The 21,855-nt window shown below is 37.4% G+C and overlaps 1 protein-coding gene across 1 annotated transcript in view; it reads right to left on the bottom strand.

Annotated features, from left to right (window-relative positions):
- Positions 1-21,855, bottom strand: part of nt5e (5'-nucleotidase, ecto (CD73)) — a 36,918-nt gene that overhangs the window by 7,064 nt on the left and 7,999 nt on the right. Inside the window, exons 3-7 of the mRNA XM_030125959.1 lie at positions 10,234-10,422; positions 2,817-3,014; positions 1,418-1,572; positions 1,041-1,149; positions 796-945 (exon numbers count right to left, since the gene is read on the bottom strand). Of these exons, the coding sequence (XP_029981819.1) occupies positions 796-945; positions 1,041-1,149; positions 1,418-1,572; positions 2,817-3,014; positions 10,234-10,422 (801 nt within the window). The remainder of the gene's footprint in view (positions 1-795; positions 946-1,040; positions 1,150-1,417; positions 1,573-2,816; positions 3,015-10,233; positions 10,423-21,855) is intronic.

Below are 21,855 nucleotides of genomic sequence, written 5' to 3'. Positions count from 1 at the left end.
ATACCGCTGTATAGCCTGGACTACACCACTGGCTTCCAGGTTCTTCAATACTAAAACCCCTTGAACAGCTCTACAAAAAAGCTGTCAAGGTGTTTGATAGAAAACCCCAGTCGTATCACCACTGTGTAATTTTAAAGAAATATCACTTCCTCAGCTTTGAGAGTTTTAGATTACTCAAATGCATGTTTCTTATTTATAAAACACTACACAGATTAGCCCCACCTCCTCTAGGAGACTTTATCAGACAGAAAAACAACCAGCTCAGTACTAGATCAGCCACTAGGGGGGACTATGAGGTACAAGCAAAAAAAAATATCCTTTACACAAAACGCTTTAGGGTCAAAACACGATATTCGAAATCTCTCTGATGGGACATTTTAGAGACAATTTGACAGATTAGTCTTGCTAAATGACCCACATTTTTACTTTTAAATTCAGTTTTGCTTTAGTTGGACCATAAGGGATTATCCAAAACAAGAAGCTACTTATGTTGAAATAAATGTTGGAATGACAATCAATTAAAGTTCGCTCTCTGACGGGACATTACTGTGTTTTGACCTTTTATCATATAAAGGCTCACCAGCTGGAACACCATCCCAGTGGATATCAGGGAGAGCCCCATGTATGCTGCTTTCAAAAGCCAGATTAAAGTATGGCTAAGAAACAACCAAACATGTCAACACTAGCATTTTGAAGAGAGAGCTGAATATTTATTTTAATCTTTGACACATAGGTACAAATGTTACACAAAGTGACTAATAGATACACAAACTGTATTAACGATTGGTAACAAACCTGACACCTGGAGAAATTCCCCCGACATGCCTCCGTATCTGTGAATGCTGTGTTCAAAGGCCTTTTTCACTGTTGATCCCTTCATCTGGACCAGGTCAAAGGTTCCTCCAAATGGTAAAACAGTAAGGATGTCCTCCATTGTAATAGAACCTGAAGTAAACACATACAGAGGAGATTGAAAATGAGGACGTTTCACATAATTGGCTTCTGTAATTCTGTAAAAAGGACCTCAAATGTCAAAGTACCGTTTTTGTAGCGCTCATCGATAGGTCCACGTATGGCCCCACTGTTCAGCATGCATAGGCCCACCAGATTCCACTGCATATCACTGGAATACTTTGCATTGTGATAAATCTAGTGATGCAAAACAAAACATTACACAGTGATATAATGGTCATTTTAGGAGATTCTCTGCTGGAGTTGACCTTTTTGTGCCTGGACTTTTTAAGTATTCCACCACTGCAGCCCCTTATTTCCATAAATTCCCACTAATGGCTAAAACTAAAACAACTAAAACATGTACAGGCTGAATTTGAAATTAAAACTTCTGTAAAGTAGTGGGTTTCTGAGTGTAACTGCCTGACTGACTAAATTAATAAACTGGAAGTAACTATAGTATTACCATAGCATCGCAGATCAGATTCCCAAGATTGCACTCCCGAAATCGGCATTCCTCAAACGTCCCATTGAGGTAAACCAAAGTCTGTCCGACGTTCTGTTGGGAGTACTGAGCTAAGCCTTTCTTCCACTCATTAACATCAGCAAGGATATTTGGATCTGAAAGAGTTTAGGAAATAAATGGTATTATAACTTAACAGGTTCTGCTTTTTCTATAAAAAAAGAACTTCAGTTCATATGTTTCTGTTGCAACAAGTTCTTTAACTCAAACTGATGCAGTAGCGTCTCAGTTCTTGAACAACCATCAGTTTATAGAGAACATAGATTGGACTGTGTTTCAATTGAAAAAGGTCATGTGGTCTGAGGAGTCCATACTGATCCTGTTCCATAGTGATGGGCGCATCAGGGTGAGAAGAAAAGTAGATGAAGTGATTACCCATCATGCCTAGTGCCTACAGTACAAACCTGTGGGGACATTGTTATGATCTGTGGTTGACTTAGTCGGTCAGGTCTAGATTCAGAAACATTATGTGTCCATAAAATGAGGTCAGCTGAACCTGAATACAGTGAATAACCAGGTCTGAACATCAGTGGATTTTTTTCTTTACTGATGACACACACATATTCCAAGACAACAATACCAGGATTAATCTGGACCTGACTGTAAAAGACTGGTTCAGGGATCATGACAGGGATTGGCCACCACAGGGTCCAGACCTGAACCACATTGAGAAGCTTTGGGATTTGATGGAGAAAAGTTTACACAGTGTACAACGCTCTATCATCAATACAAGATCATGACCAAAAATGAACGCAACTCTGGAAGGAAATAAATGTTGTGATATTCAGTGTGACCTTGGATAACCTTTACTTGGATGCAATAAGCACTGCAAACAAAGCCACCATGAATAGATTCTGTACTGTAAAATTATACTATCATATATAATAACAGCAAAATATAGTGTATGGGACTTTTTTGACTGTGAAGTATATATACAACCAACCAGTCAGCCAGCCAACCAACCAACCAACCAACCAGTCAGTCAGTCAGTCAGCCAGCAAACCAACCAATCAACCAACCAACCAGTCAGCCAGTCAGTCAGTCAGTCAGTCAGTCAGTCAGTCAGTGAGCCAGCCAGCCAGCCAGCCAGCCAACCAACCAACCAACCATCCAAATGATATTGTGGCCTGGAATCTCTTTTCTTCAAACCTGGCAACTCCACACTAACTGTTTTAAATGATTTCTTATTAAAGTCATTAATAACATATTATAAATCGCCTACACTTGGTATTATACATATTAACATAAAATGAAATAAAAGAGAATAAAATAAACCCACAGCTTCAAGTCACCAACTACAAAACTAAGCAAAAAAAAAAAAAGGTCCATAGATGCTGTATACCTTGAGGTATGCTGCTGTCCATTAGGATGGGATTTCCTGTCGCTTTTATCACATTACCAGCCTTGTCGAAGGTAACTTTCAGATATCCGAGGTATTTCCCAAAGGCATAGGCCTGGACCACTGGCACCTTTTTCCCATCATTAGATGTCACAATAAAAGGGTAAGGGCCCACAGGTATTTCAGTAGATGGAGGTGTTCCTGCAATGACAGAACAACTGTAGTGAGTTTATTTATTCTCAGTTCACTGTCTGTATGGTCTTTGTTGCTTTCACATCCTGAAAATAACAAAACAGAAACAATAGATATAAAAAGTTTACATGAGACTATAACCACAAATACGTGTATGCAACTACATGTCTGGACATATATATACATCTGCACTCAGTACTTGACCTTCTCAGAAACATACTTCCGTGTTTAGTATTTGGAACCAGGCAGACATGCAGTGACGAGGATTGATCAGTTTTTGTGTTTTGCATTTGTTGACTCTGTTGTTAAGGTTTTGGTGGGGAGGCTAGAAAGAGCTTCCTCTGACACTATCAAGACTCCTTTTATAGTACAGTAAGAGTGTTGATGAGAAGCTAACGTTTGAGGCGTGCTGCGGTTTCCTTCCCACTTCCTGTGTCATCAATAAACCTTGTCACTGCTAACATTTTGTTCTAGAGATACAGAACAGGCGTCACCTTTGACATTAGCAGTTACTCTGTGAGGTGTCACAATCAGAATTCATACTAACTTTCACTTCCACCAAAGAGCCAATACTTTTATTAACTACTGCACCAGATTTCATGAAGCTTGGTAGAATGTTTGGGCAGGAGCCATTGACTTTAAATTTTGTTGTTTGCACCTGTGTCTTATATATAGTCACGGAAAAATGATTAGACCACCCTTGTTTTCTTCAATTTCTCGTTCATTTTAATGCCTGGTACATTTGTTTGGACAAATATAATGATAACAAGAAAAAATAGCTCATAAGACTTTAATTTCAGAGCTGATATCTACGCATTTTCCATGTTTTCTTGATAATAACCAAAATCACTTCAGTTCTTACACTGTCAAAAGTTCTTGTACTGCCAAAAACAGTGCTTTTAGACCAGTGGTTCTTAACCTTGTTGGAGGTACTGAACCCCACCAGTTTCATATGCGCATTCACCGAACCCTTCTTTATTAAAAAATAAAATGATTTTTTTCAAATTCAAGACACCGGTATATGTTTTACTGGTGCACAAAATGAACCGTGCATTAACATCACTGTGTTCAAAGAACAAAACCAATACGGTGCCTGAACTCACAACAAATTACATCCCTTTTCACAAAGACATGACCTTTTTTAATACAACCACACTGAAATGGTTTTAATTTTTAACCTTATGTATTCCAATAATGAACTTAGTGTATTTAAAGTTCTCGTTATACTCGATCAGTATTTTTGTGATCGTTGTTTTATTACGGCACTAGCTCGGCTTTAGCATAATATGATTTCTCCATCCACGACGGTGCGTCGGTCGTCACATGATTGTAACTGACCAGTGCGGTGACCAAAAGATGTAAACAAACGCTACACATGGGTGCCTCTGTGGTTAACAGGAAGTAGCAAAAGTCATAACAACGATGTGGAAAATACTCAAATAATTCATCGTCAGATGAGTGGAAGAGATTATAAACACTTCCGGATGTGTTGTAGTGCTATAAGTAACAACAATACACCGCGTATATTGGATGTCAATCAGAGAAAGAGTCTCCAAAGCCGTTTGTTTACATACACGGACCTAGCCCAACACACACCCAACTAATGAGTCAAGTGTGTGTCTTGACCTCCGCCGAACCCCTGAGACTGACTCACCGAACCCCTAGGGTTCGATCAAACCCAGGTTAAGAACCACTGTTTTAGACATTCCATGTTTTCTTTTCTGTCTGTTTTAGTCACATGATACACCCAGGAGTTAGTACTTGATTGCATAACCATTGTTTCTGATGACTTTTGATGATCTAATAATTTTTTCCGTGATTGTAATGTAATGTTTTGGCAGAATTAAGTCACAGGAGAGAGAACTTGGGACACACTTTTCGGGTTCCAATACATCACACGACTATGAGAGGGCAGTTTTATTAACTTCCATTAACAACACGTGTAAAACAGCACAGACTCTATGGAAGTATTTTTCAACCTTGGGGTCGCCTGGAATTTGGATGGGGTCGCCTGAAATTTCTAGTAATTGATAAAAACAAACAACTTACTAAAAAAATATATATATATGGTGAGTTGAGAGAGACAATCACAATCCATAGCAGACAAACTGTGAAGCTGAAACTGAAGCACTGTGGTACTGTTTATCTGTCAAATATTCATTGTGGTCAGTTTCAGATGCTGCAGCTCTTTCATAATTCATAGTTTGAGTTATTGTTTGTTCAGTATTAATCGTCAGCCTTGTAAATCTAAGCTGGACTGGCTGTACATATCCTGACCAAGGAAAACCCAATTCTCCCTTTGTGCAGTAATCTACACCTGGCTTTTCTTCCTCTGTCCATAATAACATACATTATATAGCCTAAATGTCGTCTAAAATTAACGTTTAATTGTAACATAGTATAGCAAACTATTACATGATCAAAAACAAATTAATTTTAACAAAAAAAAAAAAAAAAAAAAAATCTCTCCATTTTGAATGTCTGGGGTCGGCAGAAATTTGTGATGTTGGAATAGGGTCATGAGCCAAAAAAGGTCAGGAACCACTGCTCTATGGCAACAGCACAGACCGTTGAGTGTGGTGTCAAACTGAAATATTCCCTCCACCCAGTTAACTCATTTACTCTCCCCCTATAAGCAAAACATGAGCCATATAACTACATAACACATAACAGAAACTATGCTTTTAACGCATATTTTCAACGGGCAAAATAGGGCACCGTCATATGACTCAGTGACACTGTAAACCACACGAGTCACATGACTCGGCACAAACTGTCCCCATAATGTGATCAGTGTGGCTCGCTAAAGTATGTTGTTAATTTATAACAAACAAAAAAAGTCCTTTTTGAAAATACTCTTGTAGGTTTATAACATTTCCCATTGTATCATATACCTGAGTGTGCTTACATTTCAGATTGCATATGAAAAAACCTGGGAAATCTGAAAATGTAAAAACCTAAAACATTGCAAAAAGCTAAACATGAATGAGTGCAATGGAAACTGATTTCAGAAATAAATGTGTGTCTGCATGTGTAAGTCAATAAGGGCCACTGAATTAATGCAACAAAAATATAAATAGGAATCAAGCATTACCATGCAGGAAGAACCGCAAAGAAAAAAATAACTTCTATAGGAAGGCTTTGACAAATCAGGTTTTAAGGTTTGCGGAAGTGAAGCAGTTTAGTTCAAGGTGCAAAAGCTGAAGCTAAATTATATGGTGAGTTGAGAGAGACAATCACAACACATAAAAGACCTGACAAACTGTGAAGCTGAAACTGAAGCACTGTGGTACTGTTTATCTTTCAAATATTCATTGTGGTCAGTTTCAGATGTTGCAGCTCTTTCATAATTCATAGTTTGAGTTCTTGTTTGTTCAGTATTAATTGTCAGCCTTGTAAATCCAAGCTGGACTGACTGTACATATCCTGACCAAGGAAAATAAAATTCTCACTTTGTGCAGTAATCTACACCTGGCTTTTCTGCCTCCGTCCATAATAATACACATTATATAGACTAAATGTCGTCTAAAATGAACATTTATTTGCAACATAGTATAGCAAACTATTATATGATCAAAAACAAATTAATTTTAGCAAAACAAAAAAAGTCTCCATTTTGAATATCTGGGGTCGGCAGAAATTTGTGATGCATGATCTTGTTGACCTTAATACAGTGGTAGTGATGTACAAGGCACACAATAATCTTCTCCCTCCTTACATCCAGGAGACGTTTGAATGTAGGAAAAGTCAGTATAACCTCAGAGGAACCAGCATTTTTAATAATAAAAGCTAAGGCAAGAGCAAATAAAAAAGGAGATGTATTTCTGTTAGAGAGGTTAATCTTTGGAACGGCCTGGAAAATCGATTCAAACGGTCTAAAACAATTAAAACTTTTAAAAAGATGTACAAATAAACTATTATTCAAAGATATAGAGCTCAGGATTGACTAAAGAAAATACTTGTTTAAAAGACTAGGATCAATATTGGTATTTGAGATAAGGACATGATGTACCTGAATTAAATTAAACATGTATTCTCTTCTGTTGTATATTTAGCAATGATTACACTGAAAATGTGTTTGTTTGTTTTCATGTAGAAACTTTGTGTTAATTGTAAACAGGGTTCGGCAAAATAAGTCTGTACTTCAGTCTAAACCCTTTTGGTCGCACTGAATATGGAACAATGGATATGTTGTTTTTGTTTGCTGTTTAAAGTAATTAACGACCAAATAAACTACTACTACTACTACTACTACTACTACTACTACTACTATTATTACTACTACTACAACTACTATTATTACTACTACTATTACTACTACTACTACTATTAGTACTACTACTACTAGGCAAGGCAAGGCAAGGCGAGTTTATTTGTATAGCACATTTCAGCAACAAGGCAATTCAAGGTGCTTCACACAGGACATTGAAATAAAAGAAACAAAAAGAAACACATTTAAAACATTATAAAAGAAACATGTAAAAGGTGATTAAAAACAGCGAGTAATAAAACAACACATAAAATAAAAAAAAATAAAATAGAATAAAATAAACTACTACTACTACTACTACTACTACTACTACTATTATCACTTCTATTACTACTACTACTACAACTACTATTACTACTACTACTACTACTACTACTACTACTACTACTACTACCATTACTACTACTATTATCACTTCTATTACTACTACTACTACAACTACTATTACTACTACTACTACAACTACTATTACTACTACTACTACTACAACTACTATTATTACTACTACTACTACTACTATTACTACTACTACTACTACTACTACAACTACTACTATTACTACTACTACTACTATTACTACTACTACTACTACTACTACTACAACTACTACTATTACTACTACTACTACTATTACTACTACTACTACTACTACTACTACTACCACTATTTTACTACTACTACTAAATGGGGTCATGAGCCCAAAAAGGTTGGGAACCACTGGGTTAAACCCTTAGCTTGAGAGTGGAAAAACTTGTTAACAGGAACAAAATAGGCATATATACATTGATATAATTGACACTTATAAGTCCAACTTCCACATAAACAGGGATAGATGGAGTCACAGCTTTGCCTGGACATAAATCCCAGCAAAACCAAGAAGACATCAGTGGAGTTTAGCAACAACTGTTTAAAATATTGGAGGTAACTGAGAGCCTGTCGAGCATGTAGAGGAGTTCTACTACCTTGGCACCATTATTGATGATAGGTTCAGCTTTAACATCAATAGAATCCCATCCTGTCAAAGTACCAACTAGAAGCACTCGGAGAGCGCAGACCTCCGCCAAGGCTGATCAGTGGCCCCCCCGCCCCCCCGTGGGCCCCCCCACCCCCGATCACCACCAAAATTTAATCATTTCTTCCTCATCCCATTTCCAACAAACCCTGAAAATTTCATCCAAATCTGTCCATAACTTTTTGAGTTATGTTGCACACTAACGGACAGACAAACAAACAAACAAACAAACAAACACACAAACCCTGGCAAAAACATAACCTCCTTGGCGGAGGTAACAATGACTGTATTTTCTCAGTATGATGACGAAGCACCAGGACACCAGGGCCAGTCATCAGTTCTGCAGGCGCTCTACAAAGCATACTGTCCGACATCATCACAGCAAGGTTTAGAGATAAGTAAAGAAGACCTTGCAGATATCTGGAAACATAACAAATACTACAAATACCTTATGCCATCTGGGCGCCAATAACCACCCCTGTCCTTCAGAAGAAAAAGGGTCATGATTAGTTTTGTACCAGTCTCCCTCGATTTGACAAAATCTTAAAGTCTTATCACAGAGATGCCAACACTACAGCACTGCATATTAATATGGACTATCACCCCTGCTTTTATCAACCCACTATTCATCTACTGTTGTCTTACTCTTATTTATTTATTCAAGTTTGTCAGTGGCTACTTTTACAGTATATGGACTACTCTGAATTTGCAGTTTACACGGTCAGTTAAAATGAACATCCCACTAAAATTCCTGTATATTCATGCAGTTGTGCATTTTTTTTTTTTTTTTTTTTTTACCTCCGCCAAGGAGGTTATGCTTTTGTTGGCATTGGTTTATCTTTTTGTCTGTGTGCAAGATAACTCAAAAAGTTATGGATGGCTTTGGATGAAAATTTCAGGAAATGTTGATACTGGCACAAGGAACAAATTATTAAATTTTGGTGGTGATGGGGTGTGTGGGGGGGGCACTGATCTGCCTTGGCGGAGGTCTGCGCTCTACAAGTGCTTTTCTAGAAAAGAGAGCGCAGACCTCCGCCAAGGCATATCAGTGCCCCCCACAATATATACTGATATACTGATATAATATATCAGTATATCCACAATATATGAATCAGAAAATGTTCAGTTTGGAAAATGGCCTAATTTGGAATATCCAAATGGAATACCTGCCAAATTCGGAATACTGTCAAATTTGGAAAAATAGTGGAATATGTTTGTGACTGCTGAGGTGTTTTACTTCTAGTAATACTTCACTAAACAAATGTCTCCAATGGAAAAATAAAGTAACTTTGAGCTTGAGTTGCATATTCCTCAGCACAGAGCAGAAAAGAATTGTTAGTCAAATAAAAATGAAATAACTAAGTACATATGAACACATGGCCCCTCAACAGGACAAACAGAATTAACCCATAAAGACCCAAACAGCCACCGACGACCAAAAGCACCCTCTGATCTAAACTGTTTAATACCTGTTGATGCACTAATCCTATCAATACATGTAAATAATTGGTGTAAAATGCAGTTTGTCATTTTTTCATGGTCATCAGATATGACCCATTTGGATCGTGGAAACACCATCATCTTCTACAACATTGATTCCCCAGTAAAACCCATGGAGTTGGATCAATGACAGTGGAAAGAGACACTTTTTTTTATTGATATCTTCACTGAAAACTTTTCTTGAGTTTTGTCTGTTTTTAATATAAAATCCCTCAAATTTAATCTGAGCTTTTATGAATATCTACATGATCCGTAAATTAAATAAAGGAAAATATCAGATTTTCACAGAAAAACCACAAAATTCAGAGGATAATATTATAATAAATAGTGATAAATCACATAAGAAAAGAAAAACATAGAGAAAAAAACTATTTAGGATCTGCTTCAAAAGTAGCTCTGGGTCTTTCTGGGTTATAATAAAAATGAATAAACCAGGATGTAAATACCAGTGTAGAGAAATGTGTTGGTGTGTCCACCGATGACAACGTCCACTCCTCTCACTCTCTTGGCGATCTCTTTGTCCATGTCAAACCCAGAGTGTCCCAGGGCGATGATTTTGTTATAACCCAACGTTTGCAGCTTATCGACATTAACTTGAAGAGCTTCCACTTCATCCGCAAACGTTAGGTGTCGACCTGAAACAAAGAGGAAAGACTTGAACTGGTGGGTTATTTTACACCGGTAGGAATCATCTAAGGCTGTAGATTCAACTTAAACTGAACCTAAGTATGAGTGAGTCATAGTTGTTGAACATACACTGAACAAAAATATAAATGCACCACTTTTGTTTTTGCTCCCATTTTTCATGAGCTGAACGCAAAGATCTAAAACTTTTTCTACGAACACAAAAGGCCTATTTCTCTCAAATATTGTTCATAAATTTGTCTAAATCTGTGTTAGTGAGCACTTCTCCTTTGTCCTTTGCTGAGATAATCCATCCACCTCACAGGTGTGGCATATCAAGATGCTGATTAGACAGCAGGATTATTGCACAGGTGTGACTTAGGCTGGCCACAATAAAAGGCCACTCTAAAATGTGCACTTTTACTGTATTGGGTGGTCCAGGGGGGTCAGAAAACCAGTCAGTATTTGGTGTGACCACCATTTTCCTCGCACAGTCTTCTTCATGAATTCTCTGAAACACCTTTGGAGATGGCTTATGGTAGAGAAATGAACATTCAATTCACAGGCAAAAGCTCTGGTGGAGATTCCTGAAGTCAGCATGACCATTGCATATTCCCTCAAAACTTGTGACATCTGTGGTATTGTGCTGTGTGATAAAACTGCACATTTTGGAGTGGCCTTTTATTGTGGCCAGCCTAAGGCACACCTGTGTAAAAATCCTGCTGTCTAATCAGCATCTTGATATGCCACACCTGTGAGGTGGATGGATTATCTCAGCAAAGAAGAAGCGTTGACTGACACAAATTTAGACAGATTTGTGAACAATATTTGAGAGAAATAAACCTTGTGTGTACACAGAAAAAGTTTTAGATCTTTGAGTTCAGCTCATGAAAAATGGGAGCAAAAACAAAAGTCGTGCATTTATGTTTTTGTTCAGTGTATATGTAAATAATTATATAAACAGGCTGACCAGTAGCATTAAAATGAGAAAACATGAACTATTTCATCCATTACAGTCATGTGATTTGTTATAATGTACCCTGTAAACTACATGTTCTATTTAACAGTAAATTTACATTACTGTTACTGATTATCCATCTTTTTTTTTGTATCCATTTGAAAGCGGAGAAAGTAAAAATCATGCCTTTTGTGGTGCCAGAAGTGAAAACAAAAGTTCTACTAAAGTGCTGAAAATTCACATTTTGTTTTTATTTTCTTGTTCATTGACTGGTTTTAATAAAATGAGTAAAAACTGGGTCTTTATCTGTTTTGTCGGACAAAAGATCAGACTTCTTGTGTGTTTAGGACTATTTATAGCCTCATAACATTCAGAGTGTCTCCTGGGTTCAGTCTACTTCTTGAAGTAGCAGAAGTCCTTATTCATTTACACTGTTAGATGTAATATTAACCCAGAAAGACCCAGTGCTACTTTTGTGGCACTTCCCAAATACTTTTTTTCTCTCTATTAAACTTTTCGTAAGTGATTTATCATCATTTATTATAATATTATCTATCTAATTTCATATTTTTAATTTAGATGGTGATGAAAACTGGGAGTAAATTCAAAGGTTATTATATCAAAACAGAGAAAACTGAAGAAAAAGTGACTTTTTCAGCAAAGATATTAATAACTGAACATAAAAACAAGTGTCTCCATTCACTATCATTGACTAAACTCCATGGGTTTTACTGGTGAATCAATACTGTAGAAGATGATGGTGTTTCCACGGTAACTACGGAGCCTCTGAACGTCCAAATGGGTCATATCTGATGACCATGAAAAGATGACAAACTGTATTTTACACTAATTATTTACATGTATTGATAGAATTAGTAGATCAACAGGTATTAAACAGTTTAGATCAATAGATGGTTTTGGTCGTCAGTGGATGTTTGGGTCTTTATGAGTTAAAGCAGCGGTTCCCAACCTTTTTTGGCTCGTGACCCCATTTGAACAAATCACAAATTTCTGGTGACCCCAGTCATTCAAAAAGGAGACATTTCTCATACAAAAATGAATTTGTTTGTGATCATTTAATACAGGGGTGTCAAACTCGTGTTAGTTCAGGGGCCACATTCAGCCAAATTTGATCTTTAGTGGGCTGGACCAGTAAAATAATAACATAATAATATATAAATAATGTCAACTCCAAACTTTCCTCTATGCTTTAGAGCAAATAAAGTAAAATTATGCGATCAAAATGTTAACATCTATCAACTATCCTTTAAAATAATGTGAATATCATGAACAAACTGAAATATCTTAAGAAAACTAAGTGCAATTTTAACGATATTATGTCTCAGTTTATCATTTACACATGTAAATTATAACTTACAGGTCACAGTGGATCAACAAATACACAAAACATTTAATAACAGGTAGGATATTGGTCAACTTGCACTTCAGACATTTCAAAATGTTCATATTTGTTCAGGTTATTCATGTTTTTGTGAAACGGTAGTTTGTTTCAGTGTAAATAAAGTAAAATGACATGAACAATTTTAGATTTACAAAGACAAAAATTTGGAGTTGTGATTATTTACAGGTTATTCTGATAGTATTTTACTGATCTGACCAACTTGAGATTAAATGTGGAACCTGAACTAAAATGATTAATATCTTGGTGGAATTTGTGCATTTCACCAATTCATCCCAGGGGCCAGACTGGACCCTTTGGCGGGCCGGATTTTGACACCTGTGATTTAATAGTTTGCTATACTATAGTGGAAGACAAAATTATTAGCCCCCCTATGAAATTTTAAGTTTCTTCAAGATTTTCCTAAATACTTTTTTAACAGAGCAAGGAATTTTCAACACAGCATTTCTGAACATACTAGTTTTCTTTAGAAGGCACAAATTATTTATATTTGCACACCAAAATAGCATTATTTAGAAAGAAAAACTAAAATAACCAGGGAAATATTATTAGCCCCCTTTAAGAAATGACCATTTATTAAGTCATGGAACAAACCACTTTTGTGCAATGATGTGCTGTAACTTCACAGGTGATGTGTTTAAAGGTGATCAGGTGAATCAAGTGATTTCACTTAACATTTAATTTAAAACATGGTATAAAAGCCTCAGTATGGCTCATTGAGCTGTCAGTTGAGAAAGCACCATGCCAAAAACTGGAGAAATCAGTTTGGACCTGAGAAAAATGAGCGAGTTAGAACCGTGTAATAAGTGTTTTGTGGCCTGTCAGCGTGTTATAAAAATGAAATAAGTGTGTTATAAACATGTAATAAGTGTGTTGTGGCGTTTCAGCGTGTTATAAACATGTAATAAGTGTGTTGTGGCTTGTCAGTGTATTATAAACGTGTAATAAGTGTGTTGTGGCGTGTCAGCGTGTTATAAACATGTAATAAGTGTGTTGTGGCTTGTCAGTGTATTATAAACGTGTAATAAGTGTTTTGTGGTGTTTCAGCGTTTTATAAACGTGTAATAAGTGGGTTGTGGCTTGTCAGCGTGTTATAAACGTGTAATAAGTGTGTGGTGGAATGTCAGCGTGTTATAAACGTGTAATAAGTGTGTTGTGGCGTGTCAGCGTGTTATAAACGTGTAATAAGTGTGTTGTGGCGTTCAACGTGTTATAAATGTGTAATAAGTGGGTTGTGGTGTTTCAGCGTGTTATAACGTGTAATAAGTGTGTTGTGGCGTGTCAGCGTGTTATAAACATGTAATAAGTGTGTTGTGGCTTGTCAGCGTGTTATAAACGTGTAATAAGTGTTTTGTGGTGTTTCAGCGTGTTATAAACGTGTAATAAGTGGGTTGTGGCTTGTCAGCGTGTTATAAACGTGTAATAAGTGTGTGGTGGAATGTCAGCGTGTTATAAACGTGTAATAAGTGTGTTGTGGCGTGTCAGCGTGTTATAAACGTGTAATAAGTGTGTTGTGGCGTGTCAGCGTGTTATAAAAGTGTAATAAGTGTGTTGTGGCGTTTCAGCGTGTTATAAACGTGTAATAAGTGTGTTGTGGCGTTTCAGCGTGTTATAAACGTGTAATAAGTGTGTTGTGGCGTGTCACCGTGTTATAAACGTGTAATAAGTGTGTTGTGGCGTGTCAGCGTGTTATAAACATGTAATAAGTGTGTTGTGGCGTGTCAGCGTGTTATAAACATGTAATAAGTGTGTTGTGGCGTTTCAGCGTGTTATAAACGTGTAATAAGTGTGTTTTGGCGTGTCAGTTTGTTATAAACGTGTAATAAGTGTGTTGTGGCGTGTCAGCGTGTTATAAACGTGTAATAAGTGTGTTGTGGCGTTTCAGCGTGTTATAAACGTGTAATAAGTGTTTTGTGGCGTTTCAGCGTGTGATAAATATGTTTTAAACGTGTAATAAGTGTGTTGTGGCGTGTCAGCGTGTTATAAACGTGTAATAAGTGTCTTGTGGCGTGTCAGCGTGTGATAAATATGTTTTAAACGTGTAATAAGTGTGTTGTGGCGTGTCAGCGTGTTATAAAAGTGTAATAAGTGTTTTGTGGCGTGTCAGCGTGTTATAAACGTGTAATAAGTGTGTTGTGATGTTTCAGCGTGTTATAAATGTGTAATAAGTGTGTTGTGGCGTTTCAGCGTGTGATAAATATGTTTTAAACGTGTAATAAGTGTGTTGTGGCGTGTCAGCGTGTTATAAAAGTGTAATAAGTGTTTTGTGGCGTGTCAGCGTGTTATAAACGTGTAATAAGTGTGTTGTGGCGTTTCAGCGTGTTATAAACGTGTAATAAGTGTTTTGTGGCGTTTCAGCGTGTGATAAATATGTTTTAAACGTGTAATAAGTGTGTTGTGGCGTGTCAGCGTGTTATAAACGTGTAATAAGTGTGTTGTGGCGTTTCAGCGTGTTACAAAAGTGTAATAAGTGTTTTGTGGCGTTTCAGCGTATTATAAACGTGTAATAAGTGTCTTGTGGCGTGTCAGCGTGTGATAAATATGTTTTAAACGTGTAATAAGTGTGTTGTGGCGTGTCAGCGTGTTATAAAAGTGTAATAAGTGTTTTGTGGCGTGTCAGCGTGTTATAAACGTGTAATAAGTGTGTTGTGATGTTTCAGCGTGTTATAAATGTGTAATAAGTGTGTTGTGGCGTTTCAGCGTGTGATAAATATGTTTTAAACGTGTAATAAGTGTGTTGTGGCGTGTCAGCGTGTTATAAAAGTGTAATAAGTGTTTTGTGGCGTGTCAGCGTGTTATAAACGTGTAATAAGTGTGTTGTGGCGTTTCAGCGTGTTATAAACGTGTAATAAGTGTTTTGTGGCGTTTCAGCGTGTGATAAATATGTTTTAAACGTGTAATAAGTGTGTTGTGGCGTGTCAGCGTGTTATAAACGTGTAATAAGTGTGTTGTGGCGTGTCAGCGTGTTATAAAAGTGTAATAAGTGTGTTGTGGCGTGTCAGCGTGTTATAAACGTGTAATAAGTGTGTTGTGGCGTTTCAGCGTGTTATAAATGTGTAATAAGTGTGTTGTGGCGTTTCAGCGTGTTATAAACGTGTAATAAGTGTGTTGTGGCGTGTCAGCATGTTAAAAACGTGTAAAAAGTGTGTTGTGGCGTGTCAGCGTGTTATAAATGTGTAATAAGTGTGTTGTGGCGTGTCAGCGTGTTATAAACGTGTAGTAAGTGTGTTGTGGCGTTTCAACGTGTTATAAATGTGTAATAAGTGGGTTGTGGCGTGTGAGCGTGTTATAAACGTGTAATAAGTGTTTTGTGGTGTTTCAGCGTGTTATAAACGTGTAATAAGTGTGTTGTGGCTTGTCAGCGTGTTATAAACGTGTAATAAGTGTGTGGTGGAATGTCAGCGTGTTATAAACATGTAATAAGTGTTTTGTGGCGTGTCAGCGTGTTATACACATGTCATAAGTGTGTTGTGGCATGTCAGCGTGTTATAAACGTGTAATAAGTGTGTTGTGGGGTTTCAGAGTGTTATAAGCGTGTAATAAGTGTGTGGTGGAATGTCAGCGTGTTATAAACGTGTAATAAGTGTTTTGTGGCGTTTCAGCGTGTTATACACGTGTAATAAGTGTGTTGTGGCGTGTCAGCGTGTTATAAACGTGTAAAAAGTGTGTTGTGGCGTTTCAGCGTGTTATAAACGTGTAATAAGTGTGTTGTGGCGTTTCAACGTGTTACAAATGTGTAATAAGTGGGTTGTGGCGTGTGAGCGTGTTATAAACGTGTTATAAGTGTGTTGTGGAATGTCAGCGTGTTATAAACGTGTAATAAGTGTTTTGTGGCATGTCAGCGTGTTATACACGTGTAATAAGTGTGTTGTGGCGTGTCAGCGTGTTATAAACGTGTAATAAGTGTGTTGTGGCGTTTCAGCGTGTTATAAACGTGTAATAAGTGTTTTGTGGCGTTTCAGCGTGTGATAAATATGTTTTAAACGTGTAATAAGTGTGTTGTGGCGTTTCAGCGTGTTATAAATGTGTAATAAGTGTGTTGTGGCGTTTCAGCGTGTTATAAACGTGTAATAAGTGTGTTGTGGCGTGTCAGCATGTTATAAACGTGTAAAAAGTGTGTTGTGGCGTGTCAGCGTGTTATAAACGTGTAATAAGTGTGTTGTGGCGTTTCAACGTGTTATAAATGTGTAATAAGTGGGTTGTGGCATGTGAGCGTGTTATAAACGTGTAAAAAGTGTTTTGTGGTGTTTCAGCGTGTTATAAACGTATAATTAGTGTGTTGTGGCTTCTCAGCGTGTTATAAACGTGTAATAAGTGTTTTGTGGTGTTTCAGCGTGTTATAAACGTGTAATAAGTGGGTGGTGGAATGTCAGCGTTTTATAAACGTGTAATAAGTGTTTTGTGGCGTGTCAGCGTGTTATAAACGTGTAATAAGTGTTTTGTGGTGTTTCAGCGTGTTATAAACGTGTAATAAGTGGGTGGTGGAATGTCAGCGTTTTATAAACGTGTAATAAGTGTCTTGTGGCGTGTCAGCTTGTTATAAACGTGTAATAAGTGTTTTGTGGTGTTTCAGCGTGTGATAAATATGTTTTAAACGTGTAATAAGTGTGTTGTGGCGTGTCAGCGTTTTATAAACATGTAATAAGTGTTTTGTGGCGTTTCAGCATGTTATAAACGTGTAATAAGTGTGTTGTGGCTTGTCAGTGTGTTATAAACGTGTAATAAGTGTGTGGTGGCGTGTCAGCGTGTTATAAACGTGTAATAAGTGTGTTGTGGCGTTTCAACGTGTTACAAATGTGTAATAAGTGGGTTGTGGCGTGTGAGCGTGTTATAAACGTGTAATAAGTGTTTTGTGGTTTTTCAGCGTGTTATAAACGTGTAATAAGTGTTTTGTGGCTTGTCAGCGTGTTATAAACGTGTAATAAGTGTTTTGTGGTGTTTCAGCGTGTTATAAACGTGTAATAAGTGGGTGGTGGAATGTCAGCGTGTTATAAACGTGTAATAAGTGTTTTGTGGCGTGTCAGCGTGTGATAAATATGTTTTAAACGTATAATAAATGTGTTGTGGCATGTCAGCGTGTTATAAACGTGTAATAAGTGTGTTGTGGCGTGTCAGCGTGTTATAAACGTGTCATAAGTGTTTTGTGGCGTTTCAGCATGTTATAAATGTGTAATAAGTGTGTTGTGGTGTTTCAGCGTGTTATAAACGTGTAATAAGTGTTTTGTGGTGTTTCAGCGTGTGATAAATATGTTTTAAACGTGTAATAAGTGTGTTGTGGCGTGTCAGCGTGTTATAAACGTGTAATACGTGTGTTGTGGCGTTTCAGCGTGTTATAAATGTGTAATAAGTGTGTTGTGGTGTTTCAGCGTGTTATAAACGTGTAATAAGTGTTTTGTGGTGTTTCAGCGTGTGATAAATATGTTTTAAACGTGTAATAAGTGTGTTGTGGCGTGTCAGTGTGTTATAAACGTGTAAAAAGTGTGTTGTGGCGTGTCAGCGTGTTATAAACGTGTAATAAGTGTGTTGTGGCGTTTCAACGTGTTATAAATGTGTAATAAGTGGGTTGTGGCGTGTGAGCGTGTTATAAACGTGTAATAAGTGTTTTGTGGTGTTTCAGCGTGTTATAAACGTGTAATAAGTGTGTTGTGGATTGTCAGCGTGTTATAAACGTGTAATAAGTGTGTGGTGGAATGTCAGCGTGTTATAAACGTGTAATAAGTGTTTTGTGGCGTGTCAGCGTGTTATACACATGTCATAAGTGTGTTGTGGCGTGTCAGCGTGTTATAAACGTGTAATAAGTGTGTTGTGGCGTTTCAGCGTGTTATAAACGTGTAATAAGTGTGTTGTGGCTTGTCAGTGTGTTATAAAAGTGTAATAAGTGTGTTGTGGCGTGTCAGCGTGTTATAAACGTGTAATAAGTGTGTTGTGGCGTTTCAACGTGTTACAAATGTGTAATAAGTGGGTTGTGGTGTTTCAGCGTGTTATAAACGTGTAATAAGTGTGTTGTGGCGTTTCAGCGTGTTGTAAATGTGTAATAAGTGTGTTGTGGCGTTTCAGCGTGTTATAAACGTGTAATAAGTGTGTTGTGGCGTATCAGCATGTTATAAACGTGTAAAAAAGTGTGTTGTGGCGTTTCAGCGTGTTATAAACGTGTAATAAGTGTATTGTGGCGTTTCAACGTGTTATAAATGTGTAATAAGTGGGTTGTGGCGGGTGAGCGTGTTATAAACGTGTAATAAGTGTTTTGTGGTGTGTCAGCGTGTTATAAACGTGTAATAAGTGTGTTGTGGATTGTCAGCGTGTTATAAACGTGTAATAAGTGTGTGGTGGAATGTCAGCATGTTATAAACGTGTAATAAGTGTGTTGTGGCGTGTCAGCGTGTTATAAACGTGTAATAAGTGTGTTGTGGCGTTTCAGTGTGTTATAAACGTGTAATAAGTGTGTTGTGGCTTGTCAGTGTGTTATAAAAGTGTAATAAGTGTGTTGTGGCGTGTCAGCGTGTTATAAACGTGTAATAAGTGTGTTGTGGCGTTTCAGCGTGTTACAAATGTGTAATAAGTGGTTTGTGGCGTGTGAGCGTGTTATAAACGTGTAATAAGTGTTTTGTGGTGTTTCAGCGTGTTATAAACGTGTAATAAGTGTGTTGTGGCATGTCAGCGTGTTATAAACGTGTAATAAGTGTGTGGTGGAATGTCAGCGTGTTATAAACGTGTAATAAGTGTTTTGTGGCGTGTCAGCGTGTTATAAACGTGTAATAAGTGTGTTGTGGCGTGTCAGCGTGTTATAAACGTGTAATAAGTGTGTTGTGGCGTTTCAGCGTGTTATAAACGTGTAATAAGTGTGTTGTGGCTTTTCAGTGTGTTATAAACGTGTAATAAGTGTGTTGTGGCGTGTCAGCGTGTTATAAACGTGTAATAAGTGTGTTGTGGCGTTTCAACGTGTTACAAATGTGTAATAAGTGGGTTGTGGCGTGTGAGCATGTTATAAACGTGTAATAAGTGTGTTGTGGCGTTTCAACGTGTTACAAATGTGTAATAAGTGTGTTGTGGCGTGTGAGCGTGTTATAAACGTGTAATAAGTGTTTTGTGGTGTTTCAGTGTGTTATAAACGTGTAATAAGTGTGTTGTGGCTTCTCAGCGTGTTACAGACGTGTAATAAGTGTGTGGTGGCGTTTCAGCGTGTGATAAATATGTTTTAAACGTATAATAAGTGTGTTGTGGCGTGTCAGTGTGTTATAAACGTGTAATAAGTGTGTTGTGGCGTTTCAGCATGTTATAAACGTGTAATAAGTGTGTTGTGGCTTTTCAGTGTGTTATAAATGTGTAATAAGTGTGTGGTGGCGTGTCAGCGTGTTATAAACGTGTAATAGGTGTGTTGTGGCGTTTCAACGTGTTACAAATGTGTAATAAGTGGGTTGTGGCATGTGAGCGTGTTATAAACGTGTAATAAGTGTGTTGTGGCGTTTCAGCGTGTTATAATTGTGTAATAAGTGTGTTGTGGCGTTTCAGCGTGTTATAAACGTGTAATAAGTGTTTTGTGGCGTTTCAGCGTGTGATAAATATGTTTTAAACGTGTAATAAGTGTGTTGTGGCGTGTCAGCGTGTTATAAACGTGTAATAAGTGTGTTGTGGCGTTTCAGCGTTTTATAAAAGTGTAATAAGTGTGTTGTGGCGTGTCAGCGTGTTATAAACGTGTAATAAGTGTGTTGTGGCGTTTCAGCGTGTTATAAATGTGTAATAAGTGTGTTGTGGCGTTTCAGCGTGTTATAAACGTGTAATAAGTGTGTTGTGGCGTGTCAGCATGTTATAAACGTGTAAAAAGTGTGTTGTGGCGTTTCAACGTGTTATAAATGTGTAATAAGTGGGTTGTGGCATGTGAGCGTGTTATAAACGTGTAAAAAGTGTTTTGTGGTGTTTCAGCATGTTATAAACGTGTAATAAGTGTGTTGTGGCTTCTCAGCGTGTTATAAACGTGTAATAAGTGTTTTGTGGTGTTTCAGCGTGTTATAAACGTGTAATAAGTGTGTTGTGGCATTTCAGCGTGTGATAAATATGTTTTAAACGTGTAATAAGTGTGTTGTGGCGTGTCAGCGTGTTATAAACGTGTAATAAGTGTTTTATGGCGTTTCAGCATGTTATAAACGTGTAATAAGTGTGTTGTGGCTTGTCAGTGTGTTATAAACGTGTAATAAGTGTGTGGTGGCGTGTCAGCGTGTTATAAACGTGTAATAAGTGTGTTGTGGCGTTTCAACGTGTTACAAATGTGTAATAAGTGGGTTGTGGCGTGTGAGCGTGTTATAAACGTGTAATAAGTGTTTTGTGGTGTTTCAGCGTGTTATAAACGTGTAATAAGTGTGTTGTGGATTGTCAGCATGTTATAAACGTGTAATAAGTGTGTGGTGGAATGTCAGCGTGTTATAAACGTGTAATAAGTGTTTTGTGGCGTGTCAGCGTGTTATACACATGTCATAAGTGTGTTGTGGCGTTTCAACGTGTTACAAATGTGTAATAAGTGGGCTGTGGCGTGTGAGCGTGTTATAAACGTGTAATAAGTGTTTTGTGGCGTTTCAGCGTGTGATAAATATGTTTTAAACGTGTAATAAGTGTGTTGTGGCGTGTCAGCGTGTTATAAACGTGTAATAAGTGTTTTATGGCGTTTCAGCATGTTATAAACGTGTAATAAGTGTGTTGTGGCTTGTCAGTGTGTTATAAACGTGTAATAAGTGTGTGGTGGCGTGTCAGCGTGTTATAAACATGTAATAGGTGTGTTGTGGCGTTTCAACGTGTTACAAATGTGTAATAAGTGGGTTGTGGCGTGTGAGCGTGTTATAAACGTGTAATAAGTGTTTTGTGGTGTTTCAGCGTGTTATAAACGTGTAATAAGTGTGTTGTGGCTTGTCAGCGTGTTATAAACGTGTAATAAGTGTGTGGTGGAATGTCAGCGTGTTATAAACGTGTAATAAGTGTTTTGTGGCGTTTCAGCGTGTGATAAATATGTTTTAAACGTGTAATAAGTGTGTTGTGGCGTGTCAGCGTGTTATAAACGTGTAATAAGTGTGTTGTGGC

The sequence above is a fragment of the Sphaeramia orbicularis genome, chromosome 22 (genome assembly GCF_902148855.1).
Source record: "Sphaeramia orbicularis chromosome 22, fSphaOr1.1, whole genome shotgun sequence".
In the NCBI taxonomy this organism is placed as follows: domain Eukaryota; kingdom Metazoa; phylum Chordata; class Actinopteri; order Kurtiformes; family Apogonidae; genus Sphaeramia; species Sphaeramia orbicularis.
The sequence above is the reverse complement of the archived record's forward strand: the minus strand, read 5'-3'. Positions and strand labels throughout refer to the sequence as shown.